Source organism: Rhinoraja longicauda, chromosome 4, assembly GCF_053455715.1.
Source record: "Rhinoraja longicauda isolate Sanriku21f chromosome 4, sRhiLon1.1, whole genome shotgun sequence".
In the NCBI taxonomy this organism is placed as follows: Eukaryota; Metazoa; Chordata; class Chondrichthyes; order Rajiformes; family Arhynchobatidae; genus Rhinoraja; species Rhinoraja longicauda.
The window spans coordinates 69,665,868-69,686,126 of record NC_135956.1 but is presented as its reverse complement, the minus strand read 5'-3'; the positions used below and the strand labels follow the sequence as shown (position 1 = coordinate 69,686,126).

Here is a 20,259-nt window from a genome sequence, read left to right as displayed (position 1 = left end):
TTATTTACATCGGCGAGACCAAACGCAGGCTCGGTGATCGCTTCGCTCAACACCTGCGCTCGGTCCGCGTTGGCCAATCTGATCTCCCGGTGGCCGAGCACTTCAACTCCCCATTCCCAGTCTGACCTTTCTGTCATGGGCCTCCTCCAGTGCCATAGTGAGGCCCACCGGAAATTGGAGGAACAGCACCTCATATTTCGCCTGGGCAGCTTGCAACCCAGTGGTATGAACATTGACTTCTCCAACTTTAGATAGTTCCTCTGTCCCTCTCTTCCCCTCCCCCTTCCTAGATCTTCCTCTATCTTCCTGTCTCCACCTATTTTCTTCCTTTGTCCCGCTCCCCTGACATCAGTCTTCAGAAGGGTCTCGACCCGAAACGTCGCCCATTCCTTCTCTCCCAAGATGCTGCCTGACCTGCTGAGTTACTCCAGCATTTTGTGAATTAATACCTTCGACATTCATTGTATATTTTTCTCTTGTATTCTATCTCCCAAAGTGCAACACCTCACACCTGCTTGGATTAAACTCCATCCGCCATTTCCCTGCCCATTTCCGTAGCTGACCTATATCCCGCTCTATACTTTGACAGCCTTCCTCACAGTCGGAGATCCCATCAATCTTGGTGTCATCTGCAAACTTACTCACCAACCTGCCTAGGTTTAGGCTCAAGTCATTTATGTGTATCACAAACAGCAGAGTTTCCCAGCACAGATCCCTGCAGAACTCCACTGGTCACAGACCTCCAGCCTGAATATTGTCCTTGCACCACCACCTTCTGTCAATAAGCCAATTCCAAATGCACCAGACCCTGTCACTGTTAATCCCATACTTTGAACATGGGACAATACAGCACAGGAACAGGCCCTTCGGCCAACAATGTTTATGTCGAACTTGATGCCAGGTTAAACTAATATCATCTGCTTGTGCATGATCCATATTATAGACATTAGGTGCAGGAGTAGGCCATTCGGCCCTTCGAGCCAGCACCACCATTGAATGTGATCATGGCTGATCATTCTCAATCAGTACCCCGTTCCTGCCCTCTCCCCATACCCCCTGACTCCACTATCCTTAAGAGCTCTATCTAGGTCTCTCTTGAATGCATTCTGAGAATTGGCCTCCACTGCCTTCTGAGGCAGAGTGTTCCACAGATTTACAACTCTCTGACTGAAAAAGTTTTTCCTCATCTCTGTTCTAAATGGCCTACCCCTTATTCTTAAACTGTGGCCCCTGGTTCTGGATTTATTGTATTTACTATCACATCGGCCTCGTCCACCACCCCTGGCAATGCGTTCCAGGCACCCACTACTCTCTATGTTAAAAGAAACTTGCCCCGCACACCACCTTTATCCTCTTCCCCTCACCTTCACCTACGTCCTCTAGTGTTGGACATTCCCACCCTTGGGGGGAAAAAGAGACTGACTTTCTACCCTGCCGACGCCTCGCATAATTTTATATGCTTTAGAGATGCAGTGCGTAAACGGGCCGTTCGGCCCACCGTGTCCGCGCCGACCAGCGATCACCCCGTACGCTAGCACTATCCTACACACTAGGGACAGTTTACAGAAAACAATGACGTATCTTTTTGGAGCGTGGGAGGAAACCGGAGCACCCGGAGAAAATCCACGTGGTCACGGGGAGAATGTGCAAACTCCAATAATCCGAGTCTCTCCATCCTCTCCCTGTAGCTGAAACCCTCTAATCCAGGCAGCATTCTGGTAAAAACTCCAAAGCCTCTCCATTTTACCAGTCTTGGAGCAGCAGGAACTGCAAGCCATCGGGCATGTTATCGAATGCAGGACTGAAATCCACTTGACAACATACAGCTTAGATTAGTTTATTGTCATTATGTACCGAGGTACAGTGAAAAGCTTTATTGTTGCGTGCTAACCAGTCAGCGGAAAGACTATACATGATTACAATTGAGCCGTCCACAGTGTACAGATACATGATAAAGGGAATAACGTTTAGTGCAAGATAAAGTCCAGTAAAGTCTGATCAAAGATAGTCCGAGGGTCTCCAATGAGGTAGATGGTAGGTCTGGACCACTCTCTAGTTGTTGGTACGATGGTTCAGCTGATAACAGCTGGGAAGAAACTGTCCCTGAATCTGGAGGTGTGCGTTTTCACCCTTCCGTGCCTGGTGGGTGAGGGGAGAAGAGGGTGTGTGTGACTGGTTCTTGATTATGCTGGTGGCCTTGCTGAGGCAGCGTGGTGTAGATGGAGTCAATTGAAGGGAGGTTGGTCTGTGTGATGGTCTGGGCTGCGTCCACAATTCTCTGCCATTCCTTGCGGTCTTGGATGGAGCTGTTCCCAAACCATGTTGTGATGTTTAACTGAGTTAAGAAATTAACCAGAGGTTATTCACAGGCTGCATTCCCTTCCAGATTGGTTCCGTTGCAGCTTGCGCCAGTGTGAGTGTGAATGAGAACTGGGCCGTTTCTGCTGTGGCTTTTGTTGTGTTCTTCAGCTTTGCCCAGTCTCCTTGGAAGCAAAAACTTTCTGGGGTGGGCGAGGATGTGTTTTTACTATGTACTGCACACGAACAGGCCCGTCGGCCCACAATGTCTATGCTGAACATGATCCATATCCCTCCATTTCCTGCATATACATGTGTCTGTCTGAAAACCACTATCGTATCTGCCTCCACCACCATCCCCGGCAGCCTGTTCCAGGCACTGACCACCCTCTGTGTGAAAAACATTTGCCCCGCACATCTCCTTTAAACTTTGCTCCTCTCACCTTAAAGCCATGCCATTGATATTTTACAATCATGGGGGGAAAAGGTTCTGACTGTCTACCATATCAATGCCTCTCATAATTTTATATTCTTCTATCAGGGCTCCACACGACCTCCGACATTCCAGGGAAAACAATCCAAGTCTGTCCAACCTTTCTCCCTGTAGCTGAAACCCTCTAATCAAAGTATCATTCTGCACCCTCTCCAAAGAATCCAAATGAGTTTTAGTGTTTAGTTTAGAGCTACAGCGCAGAAACAGGCCCTTCGGCCCACCATGACCACGCTGACTAGTGACCACACCGTACACTAGCACTATCCTACACACGAGGGACAATTTACAATTTACAGAAGCCAATTAACCAGAGCGGTCACGGGCAGAACGTAAAAACACCGTCCAGACAGCACCTGTAGTTGGGATCGAACCCGGGTCTGGAGCACGGTGAGGCAGCAACGTTACCGCTGCGGTGCTGTGCCACCCCCATAAAGGAAGTTTGCCCAGGAGACCGTTAATGCCCCTCAGCTTCCAGATCTGTGGTGGACTTGCTTGTAAAGTATAATCCCTCAAATATCACGGCACGGTGGCACAGCGGTAGAGTTGTTGCCTCACAGCGCCAGAGACCCGGGTCAGATCCCGACTACGGGTGCTGTCTGTGCGGAGTGCATATGTTCTCCCTGTGACCTGCTTGGGTTTTCTCTGGAATCTCCGGTTTCCTCCCACATTCCAGAGACGTACAGGATTGATTGTAGGTTACTTGGCTTGGTATAATTATAAATTGTCCCTAATGTGTGCAGGATTGTGTTAGTGTGTGGGGATTGCTAGTCGGTACGGACCCGGTGGGCTGAATGGCCTGTTTCCACACTCTATCTCTCAACTGAACTCAACTCTGCTGTGCAATGTGAGCTGCTTGTGTGAACAGTTTGTTTCTGACTTGCTTTAACTCTCCTTAGCTTGCTGAGTGCTCGAAAAACCACTTAACCTGAGTTAACAAACTTGCTTGAAGTGATTTTTTAAAAAAGTGAACTTTTGTTATATAACAAATTGAATTGAATGAATTGAATTGAATGGTACAGCATGGAAACGGGTCCTTCAGCCCAACGAACCCACACAGACTATCGATCGATCACCCGTTCACAACTCGTTCAGTGTTATCCCACTTTCACATCCACTCCCTACACACTAGGGGCAATTTACAGCGGCCATTTGATTTACAAACCCGCATGTCTGATCATCCAACTCAGTATCCCGTACCTGCCTTCTCTCCATACCCCCTGATCTCTTTAGCCACAAGGGCCACATCTAACTCCCTCTTAAATATAGCCAATGAACTGGCCTCAACTACCTTCTGTGGCAGAGAATTCCACAGATTCACCACTCTCTGTGTGAAAAAAAACGTTCTCATCTCGGTCCTAAAAGACTTCCCCCTTATCCTTAAACTGTGACCCCTTGTTCTGGACTTCCCCAACATCGGGAACAATCTTCCTGCATCTAGCCTGTCCAACCCCTTAAGAATTTTGTACGTTTCTATAAGATCCCCCTCAATCTTCTAAATTCCAGCGAGTACAAGCCGAGTCTATCCAGTCTTTCTTCATACGAAAGTCCTGCCATCCCAGGAATCAATCTGGTGAACCTTCTCTGTACTCCCTCTATGGCAAGAATGTCTTTCGGGTAGACCGGGTAGATGCACAGAGTCTTGCCTAGAGTAGGAAAATCGTGAACCAGAGGACATAGTTTTAATGTGAAGGGGGAAAGATTTAATAGGAATTTGAGGAGTAACTTTTTCACGCACAAGGTGTTGGGAGTATGGAACGAGCTGCCTAAGGAGGTGGTTGAGGCAGGGACTATCGCAACGATTAAGAAACGTTTAGACAGGTATATGGATAGGACAGGTTTAGAGGGATATGGGCCAATGGCAGACTAGTGTTGGTCGGCGTGGGCAAGTTGGGCCGTAGGGCCTGTTTCCGTGCTGTGCGACTCTGACCGTCCTCCGTTGCGGTAAGTTGCCTCTAACATGAAGCTGACCCTCTCTGTTGCTCCGCAGGTATCCCTCCAGCGAGCGGGACGGGCACGCTGCGGATTGTGCTGCTGGACGAAAACGACAACGCCCCCCAGGTCTCTCCGCAGGAGGTGTCCATCTGTGAGAGGCCAGAGCCCAACGCCATCAACATCACCGCCATCGATCTCGACATCGAACCCAACACCGGTCCCTTCGTCTTCGAGCTGCCCGCCACGCCCGAGGACGTGCGACACAACTGGACCATAACCCGCCTCAACGGTGAGGGCCCCGCACAACTCCAACTCCCGCCTCAATGACTCTGCTCCCAGAGCCCTTTGAGACGGAGAAGAGTTGGTCAGAGTTAGCGTTTAGTTTATTGTCACGTGTACCGAGGTACAGTGAAAAGCATTTTTATAGACACTAGACAATAGGTGCAGGAGGAGGCCATTCGGCCCTTCGAGCCAGCACCGCCATTCAATGTGATCATGGCTGATCATTCTCAATCAGTACCCCGTTCCTGCCTTCTCCCCATACCCCCTGACTCCGCTATCCTTAAGAGCTCTATCCAGCTCTCTCTTGAATGCATTCAGAGAATTGGCCTCCACTGCCTTCTGAGGCAGAGAATTCCACAGATTCACAACTCACTGACTGAAAAAGTTTTTCCTCGTCTCATTTCTAAATGGCCTACCCCTTTATTCTTAACCTGTGGCCCCTTGTTCTGGACTCCCCAAACATTGGGAACATGTCTCCTGCCTCTAACGTGTCCAACCCCTTAATAATCTTATACGTTTCGATAAGATCTCCTCTGGGCTGTATCTCTGAACTAAACTCGTCTATATTCAAGACTCGCTCTTTGTTCCAACATGCAGGAGATTACGCCCAGCTGAGCCTGAAGATCGGGATCCTGGAAGATGGCATCTATGACATCCCCATCATGATCATAGACTCGGGGAACCCTCCCCTCTCCGCCACCTCTGTGCTCCTGATCAAGGTCTGTCCGTGCAACGAAAACGGGGACTGCACTTCAGCGGAGGCCATTATCGCTGCTGGCCTGGGTACTGGAGCCATCATCGCCATCCTACTGTGCATCATTATCTTGCTGAGTAAGTCCCCATTAGTCTATTATCCCCACCTGTGCCGCAGTGCAGTGAAACGCTTTTCTCTTGCGTGCTATTCAGTCAGCGGAAAGACCTGGTTCATGACCTCCCAACTTCTATACTCAATGCGCTGACTGATGCTGGCCAATGTACCGAAAACCTTCTTCACCATCCTATCTATCTATCTGTGACATCACTTTCAAGGAACCATGTACTTGCACTCCCCAGAACCCTGCCATTCACTGTGAAAGTCCTCCCCTGATTTGACTCCCCAAAATGCAACACCTTGCACTTATCTGCATTAAGCTTCAACCATTCCTCAACCCAGCTGCACAACTGATCAGGATCCTGCTGCAATTTTCTGATCACCACCTTCATGTTCGTACGGTCGAGGAGGAGAATTGGGCTATTCGGCCCATCAAGTTTACTTTGCCATTCAATCGTGGCTGATCTATCTTTCCCTCTCAACCCCATTCTCCTGCCTTTGCCTCATAACCCCTGACACCTGTACTAATCTAGAATCTATCAATCTCCACCTTAAGAATATCCATTGACTTGGCATCAACAGTCTTCTGTCCATGATTGCAATCGAGCCATCCGCTGTGTACAGATTCAGGATAAAGGGAATAACGTTTAGTGCAAGATAAATCCAGTGAAGTCCAATTAAAGATAGTCCGAGGGTCTCCAATGAGGCAGATGGCAGGTTAGGACCGTCTCAAGTTGTTGGTAAGATGGGTTCAGTTACCTGAAAACGGCTGGGAAGAAATTGTCCCTGAATCTGGAGGTGTGTGTTATCACACTTCTGCACCTCTTGCCTGATGCGAGCTGGGGATAAGAGGGAGTGACCGTGGTGAGACTGGTCCTTGATTATGCTGGTGCCCTTGCTGAGGCAGCGTGAAGAGTAGATTGGCTGGTTTGTAATCTGTGGAGTTCAGCGAGGATTTGTGCTGTTTGTAAATGATGTAAATGACTTTTATAGGGGAGGCACAGTGGCACGGCGATAGTTACTACCTTACACGCGCCACAGACCACGGATGCTGTCTGAATGGGGGTTGTACGTTCTGCCTGCGACCGCGTGGGGTTTCTCCGGGTGTTCCCGTTTCCTCCCACACACCAAAAGACGTTCGGGGGATTGTAGGTTAATTGTTTTTGGTAAAATTGTAAATTGTCCCTAGTGTGTAGGATAGTGCTTGGGTCGCTGGTCGGCGCAGACGCGCTGGGCCGAAGGGCCTGTTTCCACGCTCCATCTCTGAAGTCTACTGTAAAAGTCTAAAGACTTGGCCATAAATATGGACAGGGTGGTTCGTAGGTTTGCAACCCACACTGAGATTGCTGGGTTCACGCACAGTGTGGCCCGTGGAGTTTCGCAGGGATGTACTGAGTGAGATCTCTTTTTTTTCCTGATTATATACATAAATGACTTGGACGTAAACATTGGTTTGGTTAGTAAGTTTGCAGACCGCACCTAGATTGCTGGGTTTGCGGACTGTGGTTTCATTGCGTTCCCCCCGGCCCTCTACGATCAGTACGCAAAGTGCAATGATTATAGAGTAAGAACAGTGGAATCCACCCAGACAGTGCACAGACAGTCGCCACGTTTCTGGTGCCAACAGAGGTTCACAGTTTGTACGAGTGCAGTCTCATCTTGGCCTTAAAGGCCCGTTATCCTGGTGGCACCGATGCTCTCCTCCGTCTGCCACCATCTTGAATGTTTGTGCCGAACTCGAAGCCAAGTTACACTGATCTCCTCTGCCTGCACGTGATCCATATCCCTCCATTCCATGCATGCCCATCTGCCTATCTAAAAGCCTCTTAAATGCCACGATATCTGCCTCCACTATCACCCCATGGCCCTCACCACCCTCTTTTAAAAAAAAACCTTCCCCTGTACATCTCCTTTAAATTCTCACCTTCCAGCTATGCCCACGACTGTTGGACATTTCTAGCCCAGTTCTGTCATTGATTGTGCCTCTACTCATTTTAGATGCGCCTATTGTCTCTCCTCAATTGTCGCCATGCTTAGTTTCACTGTTTGAGTCCACTCGTTATCACCTTCTCCACAGCCCACAACGGACCATTGTGGGCTCCACCTTTCCTTGATCATCGTTGCTGGCTTTGATTTGTCCCTTTGCATATCTTTCTATTTGTTTGTTCCTCGTACCTTTTCATGTCTCTCGTTTCCCTCTCCCCCGATACAGTCTGAGGAAGGGTTTCGACCCGAAACATCACCTATTCCTTTTCTCCAGAGAAACCGCCCTGACCCACTGACTGAATTACTCCAGCTTTTTATGTCTATCTTTCCGGTAAACTTCTACTGCACCTAGTCCAAAGCCACCATTTCCTTCCTGCAATGGGGCGACTGGAACTGCACGCAATACTCCAAATGCGGCCTGACCAAAGTCCTATAAAGCTGCATCATGACCTCCTGATTAATGCCAGTTTCTTCATAAGTTCATAGGTGAGAGGAGCAGATGGTAGAGAGTTCATGTTCATAAGTTCTAGGAGCAGAATTAGGACATTCGGCCCATCAGGTCTACTCTGCGATTCAACCATGGCTGATCTATCTCTCCCTCCTAACCCCATTCTCCTGTCTTCTCCCCACAACCCCTGACACCCTGTACTAATCAAGTCAAGTCAAGTCAAGTCAAATTTATTTGTCACATACACATACTCGATGTGCAGTGAAATGAAAGTGGCAATGCCTGCGGGTCAAGAATCTATCTATCTCTGCCTTAAAAATATCCACAGCCTCCTGTGGCAATGAATTCCACAGATTCACCACCCTCTGGCTAATGAAATTCCTCCTCATCTCCTTCCAAAAGGGACATCCTTTTTATTCTGAGGCTTTGACCTCTGTTCCTAGATTCTCCCGCTAGTGGAAACATCCTCTCCACATCCACTCGACCCAAGCCTTTCCCTATTCGGTAAGTTTTAATGATTGCCCTCCCCACCTCATTCTTCTAAACTCCAGCGAGTACAGGCCCAGTGCCGTCAAACGCTGATCATATGTGGTCACTCATCCCTGGGATCATTCTGGCAAACCTCTCATCTTCCTTGCTTCTTCCTAGTCCTGGTCTTGCTCTTTGTGATTTGGATGAAGCGTCGTGATAAGGAGCGTCAGGCCAAGCAGCTGCTCATCGACCCAGAGGACGACGTGCGTGATAACATCCTCAAGTACGACGAGGAAGGTGGCGGAGAAGAGGACCAGGTGAGGGATGGGAGGGGAGGGGAGGGGTTGACCATTCCCACTGTGCCACCCATTCAGCACGCACACCCGCCATCTACTCTGGCACCGTCCACTCGCTAGGCACCCGGCTTCGATCCCGACCTCCGATGAGTTTGGCAACCATCGCTCACCCGTTCACACTAGTTCTGTTGTCTCACATTCTCATCCACTCCCTGCACGCTAGGGGCAATTTACAAAGAGCCAATTAAGACCATAAGTGACAGGAGTAGAATTAGGCCACTCGGCCCATCAAGTCTGCTCTGCCATTCAATCATGGCTGACCTATCTCTCCCTCCTAACCCCATTCTCCTGCCTTCTCCCGATAACCTCGGACACCTACAAATAGCCTACAAACCCGCACATCTTTGGGATGTGGGAGGAAACCGGAGGAAACCCACGTGGTCACAGGGAGAACATACATAGAGCACCCGTTGTCTGGATCGAGCCGATGGCTCTGGCACTGTGAGGCAACGGCTCAACACGCTGTGCGATTGTGCTGCCCCGTACAAGAACCCATCTACACTGTTCTTGTACAAGCGCTATATGTATATGGGCGCACCGGTAGACCTGCTGCCTTACAGCGCCAGAGGTCCGGGTTTGATCCTGCTTACAGGTCCTGTCATTCTCCCTGTGATCGAGTGGGTTTCCACTCGCTTTCCAGAGAGGTGCAGGGTTGTGGGTTAATTGGCTTCTGTATATTGTCCCTGGTGTGTAGATTGTGCCCCGTACTAGTACATTAAATGTCAATTTATTTACATCGGCGAAACCAAGCGCGGGCTCGGTGATCGCTTCGCTGAACACCTGCGCTCGGTCCGCATTAACCAAACTGATCTCCCGGTGGCCGAGCACTTCAACTCCCCCTCCCATTCCCAGTCTGACCTTTCTGTCATGGGCCTCCTCCAGTGCCATAGTGAGGCCCACCGGAAGTTGGAGGAACAGCACCTCATATTTCGCCTGGGCAGCTTGCAGCCCAGTGGTATGAACATTGACTTCTCCAACTTTAGATAGTTCCTCTGTCCCTCCCGTCCCCTTCCCAGATCTCCCTCTATCTTCCTGTCTCCACCTATATCCTTCCTTTGTCCCGCCCCCTTGACGTCAGTCTGAAGAAGAGTCTCGACCCGAAACGTCACCCATTCCTTCTCTCCCGAGATGCTGCCCGACCTGCTGAGTTATTCCAGCATTTTGTGAATAAATACCTTCGATTTGTACCAGCATCTGCAGTTATCTTCTTATAGTACATTAAATGGAGATGGGGGTTTTAACACACTCTGTGCATAAGATGTGACTCACATGGCGACCTGTCTCTGTGTCCACAGGATTACGACCTCAGCCAACTCCAGCAGCCCGACACGATAGAGCCCGACTCCATAAAGCCAATGGGCATCAGGCGGGTGGACGAGAGACCCATCCACGCTGAGCCTCAGTACCCCGTACGCTCGGCGGCCCCCCATCCCGGAGACATCGGGGACTTCATCAACGAGGTACGTCTCACAAGGAGTAGGAGTAGGAGTAGAATCAGGCCATTCGGCCCATCAAGTCTGCTCTGCCATTCAATCAATGGCTGATCTATCTCTCCCTCCTCACCCCATTTCTCCTGCCTTCTCCCCATAACCACTGACGCCTGCACTAACCTCTGACACCTGTGCAGTTCAAGTAGAGGCATCAGGCCGCAGACGCGAGTTAAAAATGGCCGACCGCCGGATGGGGCCAGCGTGTCGGGCAGCGTCTGCGGAGGGAAGCGTGCTGGCAAGTTGTGGTGTGGGGTGGTACAGAGTGGTGCAACGACAGAGCCGCTGCCTGACAGCGCTAGAAGATTAGCCATAGAGTAGGGCAGCACAGGGACAGGCCTTTCAGCCCACAACGTCTGTGCTGAACATGATGCCAAGAGCAAGGTGGAGAGAGACAACAACTTTGGGGTGGCACAGCGGTTGAGCTGCTTCCTCACCGCGCCAGAGACCCAGGATCTATACTGACGACGGGTGCTGTCTGTGCGGAGTTTGTACGTTCTCCCTGTGACCTGTGTGGGTTTTCTCCGGGTGATCGATCACTGGTCGGTGCAGACTCAGTGGATAGAAAGGCCTGGTTCCCTGCTGTATCTCTGAACTAAACCTGTTGTTAATACATCTCCGTATCCCTCACTCCACCCGTGGCCACTGAAGTCATTAATTGCACTAATTTGGTAATGATTACAGATTTTACAGCTTATATTTAATCATCACGCATATAAATTACACAATTCACTTTGGAATTCCAGTAAATTACAGGTAGAACCGTGGAGAAAGAATTCAGCAGTTAATAAAACAGCACAAAATATACTGGGGATCGACACGGTGCTGAGATAACTCAGCTGGTCAGGCAGCATCTCTGGAGAACGTGGAGAGTTGGGACCCTTCTCCAGATTAATGGGGTGATAATGAGTCGTGAGGAGGAGCGGGGCAAGTGATAGAGGGCCCAGGTGGGCAGTAATTTATTTTGTTAGCACACGTCCGGCACGGATTTTCCGGCACCCTTGGTTCTAGAGCCTTATCTGATTTGCCAGACCAACAGAGGGGGTGCCGAGATACCGGCACGCAAAGTTGGCTATGGGAACGGATCTGCCATCTCCGGCTGGGCTGGAGTTCCAGGGCCCCCCCCCGGGCTGGAGTTCCAGGCTCCCCCCCGGCCTGGAGTTCCAGGCTCCCCCCCGGCCTGGAGTTCCAGGCTCCCCCCCGGCCTGGAGTTCCAGGCCCCCCCCCGGCCTGGAGTTCCAGGCTCCCCCCCGGCCTGGAGTTCCAGGCTCCCCCCCGGCCTGGAGTTCCAGGCCCCCCCCCGGCCTGGAGTTCCAGGCTCCCCCCCGGCCTGGAGTTCCAGGCTCCCCCCCGGCCTGGAGTTCCAGGCTCCCCCCCGGCCTGGAGTTCCAGGCTCCCCCGGGCTGGAGTTCCAGGCCCCCCCCCCGGGCTGAGGCCGATCAGCCGTGGAAGTCCTGATGAGGTCCAGATCGTCTGGCCTAGGCGCCATGGTTTTGGGGGGACTTCCGGGGGATTAATGGAAGTGCCGGACCACCAGTTGACGTAAAATAGATGGTGGTCCTGTGTTTTATATTTTGTTACAAAACACTGGATCAACATTGACAAAGTGCCAGACGGGACACAATGAACTGGGCAGCACTGTGACCGCGTGGGTTTTCTCCGGGTGCTCCAGTTTCCTCCCACATCCCAAAGATGTCCCTAGTACGTAGTGTTATCAAGCAACTAAACCATCCTATCAACAACTAGAGAGCAGCCCTGAGCTACTATCTACCACATTGGAGACCCTCGGACTATCTTTGATCAAAATGTACTGGACTTTATCTTGCACTAAACGTTATTCATGTTATTCCCTTTATCATGTATCTGTACACTGTGAATGGCTTGATTGTAATCACGTACTGTCTTTCCACTGACTGGTTAGCGTGCAACAAAAGCTTTTCACTGTACCTAAGTACATGTGACAATACACTCAACTCAATAGGATAGTGCTGGTGTACAGGGTGATCGCTGGTCAGCGTGGACTCGGGCCAAAGGGGCATGTTGGCCTTCATAACAAGAGGAGTTGAGTATAGAAGCAAACAGGTCCTTCTGCAGTTGTACAGGGCCCTAGTGAGACCGCACCTGGAGTACTGTGTGCAGTTTTGGTCTCCAGATTTGAGGAAGGATATTCTTGCTATTGAGGCCGTGCAGCATAGGTTCACTAGGTTAATTCCCAGAATGTCGGGACAGTCGTATGTTGAAAGACTGGAGCGACTGGGCTTGGATACACTGGAATTTAGAAGGATGAGAGGGGATCTTATTGAAACATATAAGATTATTAAGGGATTGGACACGCTAGAGGCAGGAAACATGTTCTCGATGTTGGGGGGGTCCAGATCCAGGGGCCACAGTTTAAGAATAAGGGTAGGCCATTTAGAACGGAGATGAGGAAAAACCTTTTCACTCAGAGAGTTGTACATCTGTGGAATTCTCTGCCTCAGAAGGCAGTGGAGGCCAATTCTCTGGATGCTTTCAAGAGAGAGTTAGATAGAGCTCTTTTCTGTTCGTTTACTTATTTATCTATTTATTTTCTTCTTTATGTTCTAGTAATCCCTGTAAAGCGCCTTTGAGTGTTTGAAAAGCACTATATAAATGTAATGCATTATTATTATTATTATTAATGATAGCGGAGGTATGGGGAGAAGGCAGGAACGGGGTACTGATTGTGAATGATCAGCCATGATTACATTGAATGGCGGTGCTGGCTCGAAGGGCCGAATGGCCTACTCCTGCACCTATTGTCCATTGTTTCCACGCTATATAAAATGGAACTAAAATTAAAATTAAACTGCAGATGCCAGAATCTTCAAGACGCAAAAGGCAGGCAGCATCTAATTTAGTTTAGAGAGACAGCATGGGAATAGGCCCTTCAGCCTACCGAGCATGATGTCAAGACCAATTCCTATCTACCTGCATATAATCCATATACTTCCATTCCTGCATATCTATGTGCCTAATCAAAAGTCTTAAATGCCACCACCATGCCAAAAGTATGTGCCTTCACCATTCCTGAGCACTGTTGGGGCAGCAAGATTGTCCAAACCGCGATGTAATACGAGCAGATTATGATTAGAGATACAACATGGAAACAATAGACAATAGGTGCAGGAGGAGGCCATTCGGCCCTTCGAGCCAGCACCCCCATTCAATGTGATCATGGCTGATCATTCTCAATCAGTACCCCGTTCCTGCCCTCTCCCCAGGCGCACTGGCCCACCACGCTGACCATCGATCACCTGTTCACACTAGTTCCTTGTCATCCAATTTTCTCATTCACTCCCTGCACACGAGGGCCAATTAACCCACAAAGCCGCACGTCTTTGGGATGTGGGAAGAAACCGGAGCACCCGGAGGAAACCCATGCGGTCGCAGGGAGAACGTGCAAACTCCACGCAGACAGCACCGAGGTCCGGATCAAACCAGGGTCTCTAGTGCAGTGAGGCCTGTTCTGGGTGGTGTTTGCACAATCTCCCCATGATCGCTTCAGTTAAATATTGAAGGGCATAATCATAGAGTCATAGAGCATGGAAACAGGCCGTTCAGCCCTACTCACCCGTGAGATCAAGATGCCCCATCCAAGTTAGTCCCATTGCCCACTATTGGCCCAGATCCCTCAAAACCTCAAATATCCCTCGAAGAGTGATATGGAGGCTTGGATAGAGTGGACGTGGAGAGGAGATTTTACACTCGCGGGAGAGTCTAGGACGAAAGGGCACAGCCTCAGAATAAAAGGACGCACCTTTTTAAAGGAGACGAGGACTTTCTCTAGTCAGAGGGTGGAGAACCTGTGGAATTCATTGCCACAGACGGTTGTGGAGGCCAAGACAATGGGTATTTTTAAGACGGAGATTGGCTGATTCTTGATTAGTAAGGGCCACAGGGGTTAGAGGGAGAAGGTTAGGAGAATGAGGTTGAACGGGAAAGATAGATCAGTTATGGTTGAATGGCGGACGGAGTAGACTTGATGGGCCAAATGGTCTAATTCCGCTCCTAGAACCTCTGCATCTTTTCCTCAACCTTTCCTATCCATCTTGGTGCAAAATGTCGGCGCCCTTAATGTGGTGCCTATTGCATACCTTGGGTATGTATGTATGCAAGCAAAGAGTTTCACTGTGACTTGCCACATGGGACATTAAAGCATTCATTCATTCACGTAAGTGATGTTGGATACTGAGTGGGGGAGCCAGCAGGGATGTACATGATGTATTTTTAATAGACAAATGAATATCTATTTCTTAAATCCATTAGCCAACCACATAAATTATGCTGTCTGATCCTTCAGACAGCAGCGCTAATCCCATTATCAAAGGCCAGTGAAAATTAGATTTATTTTAAAGAATGCAAATATTATATCGATGTATCCACTCAGTTCCTTGTTTGGTCAAGTTAAATAAATTGCAGGGAACACATTAGGGAGGTGGTAACCTCCCATCAGCAGTGTACTTTGAGATTATGATTGAAAGAATTGAGTGGAGGTCCGTGCAGGGCGGGTGTTAATAATTGAACGGATACTTATGATGATGGCAAGGGGGGCGGCGCAGCGGGTAGAGCTGCTGCCTCACCGCGCCAGAGACTCAGGTTTGATCCTGACTTTGGAGATACATTGAGCAAACAGGCCCTTCAGCCCACCAGGTCCGTGCCGACCAGCGATTGCCCAGTGCACTAACACCGTCCTGAACACCAGGGACCATTTGCAACTTTACCGAAACAATCCCGCACGTCTTTTGAGTGTGGGGGGAAAACTGGAGCGCACCCGGTCAATGGGAGAATGTGCACATTCTGTACAGATGTCACCCGTAGTCAGGATTGAACCCGGGGTCTCCAGCACTGTAAGGCAGCAGCTCTACCCGCTGCGTCACTCTGCCACCCTGAGCCTTCGGCTTCCACGTTCTGCCTGTGACCGCGTGCGTTTGCTCCAGATGCTGTGGTTTCCTCCCGCACTCAAAAGGCGTGTGGGATTGTAGGTTAATTGGCTTTGGTAAAATTGTAAATTGTCCCTACTTTCTAAAGGTACGTCCTTTAATTCTGAGGCTAGACTCTGATCTCTCTGATCCTCAACTCTCCCACTGGTGGAAACATCCTCTCCACATTCACTCTATCCAGGCCTTTCACTATTCGGTTTCAATGAGGTCCCCCCCTCATTCTTCTAAACGTCAGCGAGTACAGGTTCAGTGCCTCATGTATTAACCCACTCATCCCCGGGATCCTTTACGAAGGAGATGAAGAAGAATTTCTGTAGTCAGAGGGTGGTGAATCTGTTGTGGAGGACAAGTCAATGCATATGTTTAAGGCAGAGATTGATAGATTCTTGATTAGCGCAGGTCCGAGCTTATGGGGTGTCCTAGTGCATCAGTCACTGAAAGCAAGCATGCAGGTACAGCAGGCAGTGAAGAAAGCCAATGGAATGTTGGCCTGCATAACAAGAGGAGTTGAGTATAGGAGCAAAGAGGTCCTTCTGCCGTTGTACAGGGCCCTAGTGAGACCGCACCTGGAGTACTGTGTGCAGTTTTGGTCTCCAAATTCGAAGAAGGATATTCTTGCTATTCAGGGCGTGCAGCGTAGATTTACTAGGTTAATTCCCGGAATGGCGGGACTGTCATATGTTGAAAGACTGGAGCGACTAGGCTTGTATGCACTGGAATTTAGAAGGATGAGAGGGGATCTTATCGAAACGTATAAGATTATTAAGGGGTTGGACGCGTCAGAGGAAGGAAACATGTTCCCAATGTTGGGGGAGTCCAGAACAAGGGGCCACAGTTTAAGAATAAAGGGTAGGCCATTTAGAACTGAGATGAGGAAAAGCTTTTTCAGTCAGAGAGTTGTGAATCTGTGGAATTCTCTGCCTGAGAGGAGGCCAATTCTCTGAATGCATTCAAGAGAGAGCTAGATAGAGCTCTTAATGGTAGCGGAGTCAGGGGGTATGGGGAGAAGGCAGGAACGGGGTACTGATTGCGAATGATCAGCCATGATCACATTGAATGGCGGTGCTGGCTCGAAGGGCCGAATGGCCTCCTCCTGCACCTATTGTCTATTGAGAAGGCAGGAGAATGGGGTTGAGAGGGAAAGATAGAACTCTGCTATGAATGGCGGAGTAGAATGGCGTCATTCGGCTCCGATCACTTCTGAACTTCCTTCCCAAGGTCGTATTGTACTGCACTGTCACCCCCCCGTCTATATGTTTTGTATTTGTATTGCACTATGGCCCCCGGAGGCACTCTGTTTCGTCCCATTCGTTGCATGATCTATAAGGCGTGGAATGACATACAGACTAAATAAATAAAATAAATATGTAGTGCTGATGTAGGAACCATTGAACCATGTTCTAATCTTCTGTTGAAACGTCGTATTGCTGATATATAAACCATTGAACCATGTTCTAATCTTGCGTTCAATCGTTACAGGGTCTAAAGGCGGCTGACAACGATCCCACCGCGCCTCCCTACGACTCGCTGCTGGTGTTCGACTACGAGGGCAGTGGCTCGATGGCAGGTTCCTTGAGCTCCCTCAACTCCACCAGCTCTGGAGGAGACCAGGACTACGACTACCTGAGCGACTGGGGCCCGCGGTTTAGGAAGCTGGCGGACATGTACGGGGGAGGCAGCGATCTCTAAGGAGCCCTCGAGCGACGACCAAACCAACCAACAAGCCCCCCCGCCCCCCTACCCCCCACCACCACCACCACCACCACCCTGGAACTAAATGTGGCCGACCACGGACTCTTTTAAACCGATCTATTCCCCGGCCTGTGCGACCGACCATACATGCACATCACCCTCACCGGACAAAAAGCCTCGGCTTTAACTCTCTCTAGTCAATTATAACCGGCGCCTGCCGGGCGAAAGCTTTGGCGCACGTTGCTTAAAGGGCGTCGCGGAGTGATCGGTAAATCGAAGCTGTTTTAAAGAGAGAAAATAATTGATTATAAGAACTCTTGTTACACTTGAACTTCAACGTACAGAAGCACTGGGATTTTGTGCCTTTTTGTACACTTCTCGATCTGAATCTTTAAGTTTAACAATAACTGTGACCCTTTTTTCCTTTTTCTTTCTGGAGGTGCTTATCTCTATTTTTTATTTTTTGTTGCCTCCCCGCGACCCCAGGGATCGCGGAGCGGTTGGGTTGGGGTGGGGTGGATGTGCGGTTAGAAAATCGGCGAGCTGTTCTCTGCTTTTAAGTGTGAAGGAAGTCGCCGCGGACACCAAATTTCATAAACTTTTTGTCTTTTCTTTAAAAAAAAAAAAAAAATACAACCAGCTAATCGGTCGGCGTACATCAGATACCGTGTTTTCAGAGTTGGGCAGCGGAAATGACTTTCTGAATTTGTAATGCCTCAGCCTTAATCTCATCTTCCCTAAGATGGAGGAGAAGGGGGGTGGGGTGGGGTGGGGGAAACGATGGAGAGGAGACATTTACACTGGGGTGGAAAAGTTTGCCCTTTAAAACGCCGCCACCCCCTCCCTCCTCCCTTCCCCACTCCCCCAAAGCCGAGAGCTGATTACTGAACTTTCTGTTCTGGTTGCGCCTTTTTCTTTTGTTAAATCCACTGTATAAATCGAACATGTACATAATGTTAAAAGCTGTAGTCGACAAGATCTTCTGAACAAGTTTGGGAAGAAAAATTTTCAAAAAGGACAAAAAAAAATGTGAGCAAGACCAAGATTTTTTTTTTTTTGTCTTTGCATGTTTACCCTCTCCCCTCCCCCCCCCTCCCACTGCCCTTCCCCCCCCCCCCCCCCCCCCCCCTCCTTCCAAGGAGGTTCTGGGTCAAGTACCGACCGATGGGGTATGAAGCTTCTGGAGAGATTGATTGTTGGCCTATTTGAGGCAATAGCTAGACCATGACAATTATGACTTTTTTTTTTCCTTTGTAATTCTTAACTAGCACAATCGTTTCACATAATTTGTACCAAAAAGCAAGATGGGTTAGGGGGAGAGATGAATTAAAGAGAACTGTTTGAACCAAGGCGAAGAAGTGATGGTGTTTCACAGCGCACCAGAGAGAGAGAGAGAGAGAGAGAGAGAGAGAGATCGATCTTCCCTCTGCCCCTGAAGTAAATTAAAGGCTACTTTTTTGAATTTTTTTTATTGCCATTGGTTTTATTTCGCGAGCATGTTTGAAGAGTTTAACCATTTACCGGTTTCCAGCCTCCTCACAAGGCTTCTCGTGTCAAAGAAAGTGACAGAACGTCGAGGATGTTAGTTCAGTTGATTAGTGGCGCAGCGGTAGAATTGCTGCCTCACAGCACCAGAGACCGACCGGGTTCAATCCTGACTACAGGTGCTGTCTGTGCGGAGTTTGCACGTTCTCCCTGTGACCAGGTGGGTTTTTTTCCGGGTGCTCCCCCCCCCCCCCCACTCCAAAGATGTGCGGGTTTGAAGGTTAATTTGCTTCGGTAAAGAATGTAAATTGTCCCGAGTGAGCAGGATGGTGTTAGTGTATGGAGATCACTGGTTGGCACGGACTCGGTGGGTCGAAGGGCCTGTTTCTGCGCTCTCTCTCGCGCTCTCTCTCTCTCTCTCCCTAGCTGTCTCTCTAGCTCTCTCTCCCTCCCTCTCTCGCTCTCTCTCACTCTCTGCGCTCTCTCTCTCTCTCACCCCCCCTCCCTCTCACGCCCCCCTCCCTCTCACGCCCCCCTCCCTCTCTAGCGCCCCCCTTTCTCTCGCGCCCCCCCACTCTCGCAAACTCTCTCTCTCACTCTCTCGCGCTCTCTCTCTCTCTCTCACACCCCCCTCCCTCTCGCGCCCCCCTCCCTCTCGCGCCCCCCCTTTTCTCGCGCCCCCCCCCTTCTCTCGCGCCCCCCCCCCCACTCTCGCAAACTCTCTCTCTCTCTCTCTCTCTCGCAAACTCTCTCTCTCGCACACTCTCCCTGATGGATTACTTCAAAGTAAATTGAATTTGTTGCGATCCTATTTACAAGGTGCAGCCTATTGTTAACCTTTCCCAGACTGCCAATGCATGAGACTACAAATAAGATTGCTATCACTGGCGAAATTCTCTGGGGAGTTTGGAGAGTTTGAGACTTACTGGGCTGTTAATATTTGGGCTCTTAAACGAGAGATTAGCAGCAATCCCTGTGAAATCATGAACGTCTCTGAGGGCAGCGTTTTATTGTAAGGATTCAGCCTGGTCACATTGAAGGAAGAATATATTTTTAACCCAAGTGCAGCCTGCATCTTACTACGTTTATTTTGGAGATAAGGCGTGGAAACGGGCCCCTTCTGCTCACCGAGTCCTTGCCGAACAGTGATCCCCGCACACTAACACTATCCCACACGCACTAGGGACAATTTACAATTAAACCAAGCCAATTAACCTACAAACCTGCATGCCTTTGGAGTGTGGGAGGAAACAGGTACACCTGGAGAAAGCCCACGCGGTCAGGGTGAATGTACAAACTCTGTACAGACAGCATCCGTAGTCGGGTTCAAACCCGGGCGTCTACCTCCCTGCCCATGTGTTGCTTGGCCATGTTGGAATATCTAACGCTGCATTGCAGCCCAGCACCAGAGAAAACTCAGCCCCTGTATTGATTAATTGAACATTTGTTTCAGAGTGACGCAGTGACTAGGGGTGCTGTACGCACGGAGTTTGTACGTTCTGCCTGTCTTCCCCCGCACTCCAAAGATGGGCACATTTGTTGCTTAACTTCAGTAAA

The 20,259-nt window shown here is 49.6% G+C and overlaps 1 protein-coding gene across 1 annotated transcript in view; it reads left to right on the top strand.

The window, feature by feature from the left end:
• The window catches only part of LOC144592855 (cadherin-2-like), a 112,224-nt gene extending 93,541 nt beyond the window's left edge, over positions 1-18,683 (top strand). Inside the window, exons 12-16 of the mRNA XM_078398023.1 lie at positions 4,779-5,012; positions 5,603-5,836; positions 8,899-9,038; positions 10,373-10,537; positions 17,005-18,683. Of these exons, the coding sequence (XP_078254149.1) occupies positions 4,779-5,012; positions 5,603-5,836; positions 8,899-9,038; positions 10,373-10,537; positions 17,005-17,214 (983 nt within the window). The 3' untranslated portion in view covers positions 17,215-18,683. The remainder of the gene's footprint in view (positions 1-4,778; positions 5,013-5,602; positions 5,837-8,898; positions 9,039-10,372; positions 10,538-17,004) is intronic.
• Positions 18,684-20,259: the final 1,576 nt, after the last annotated feature.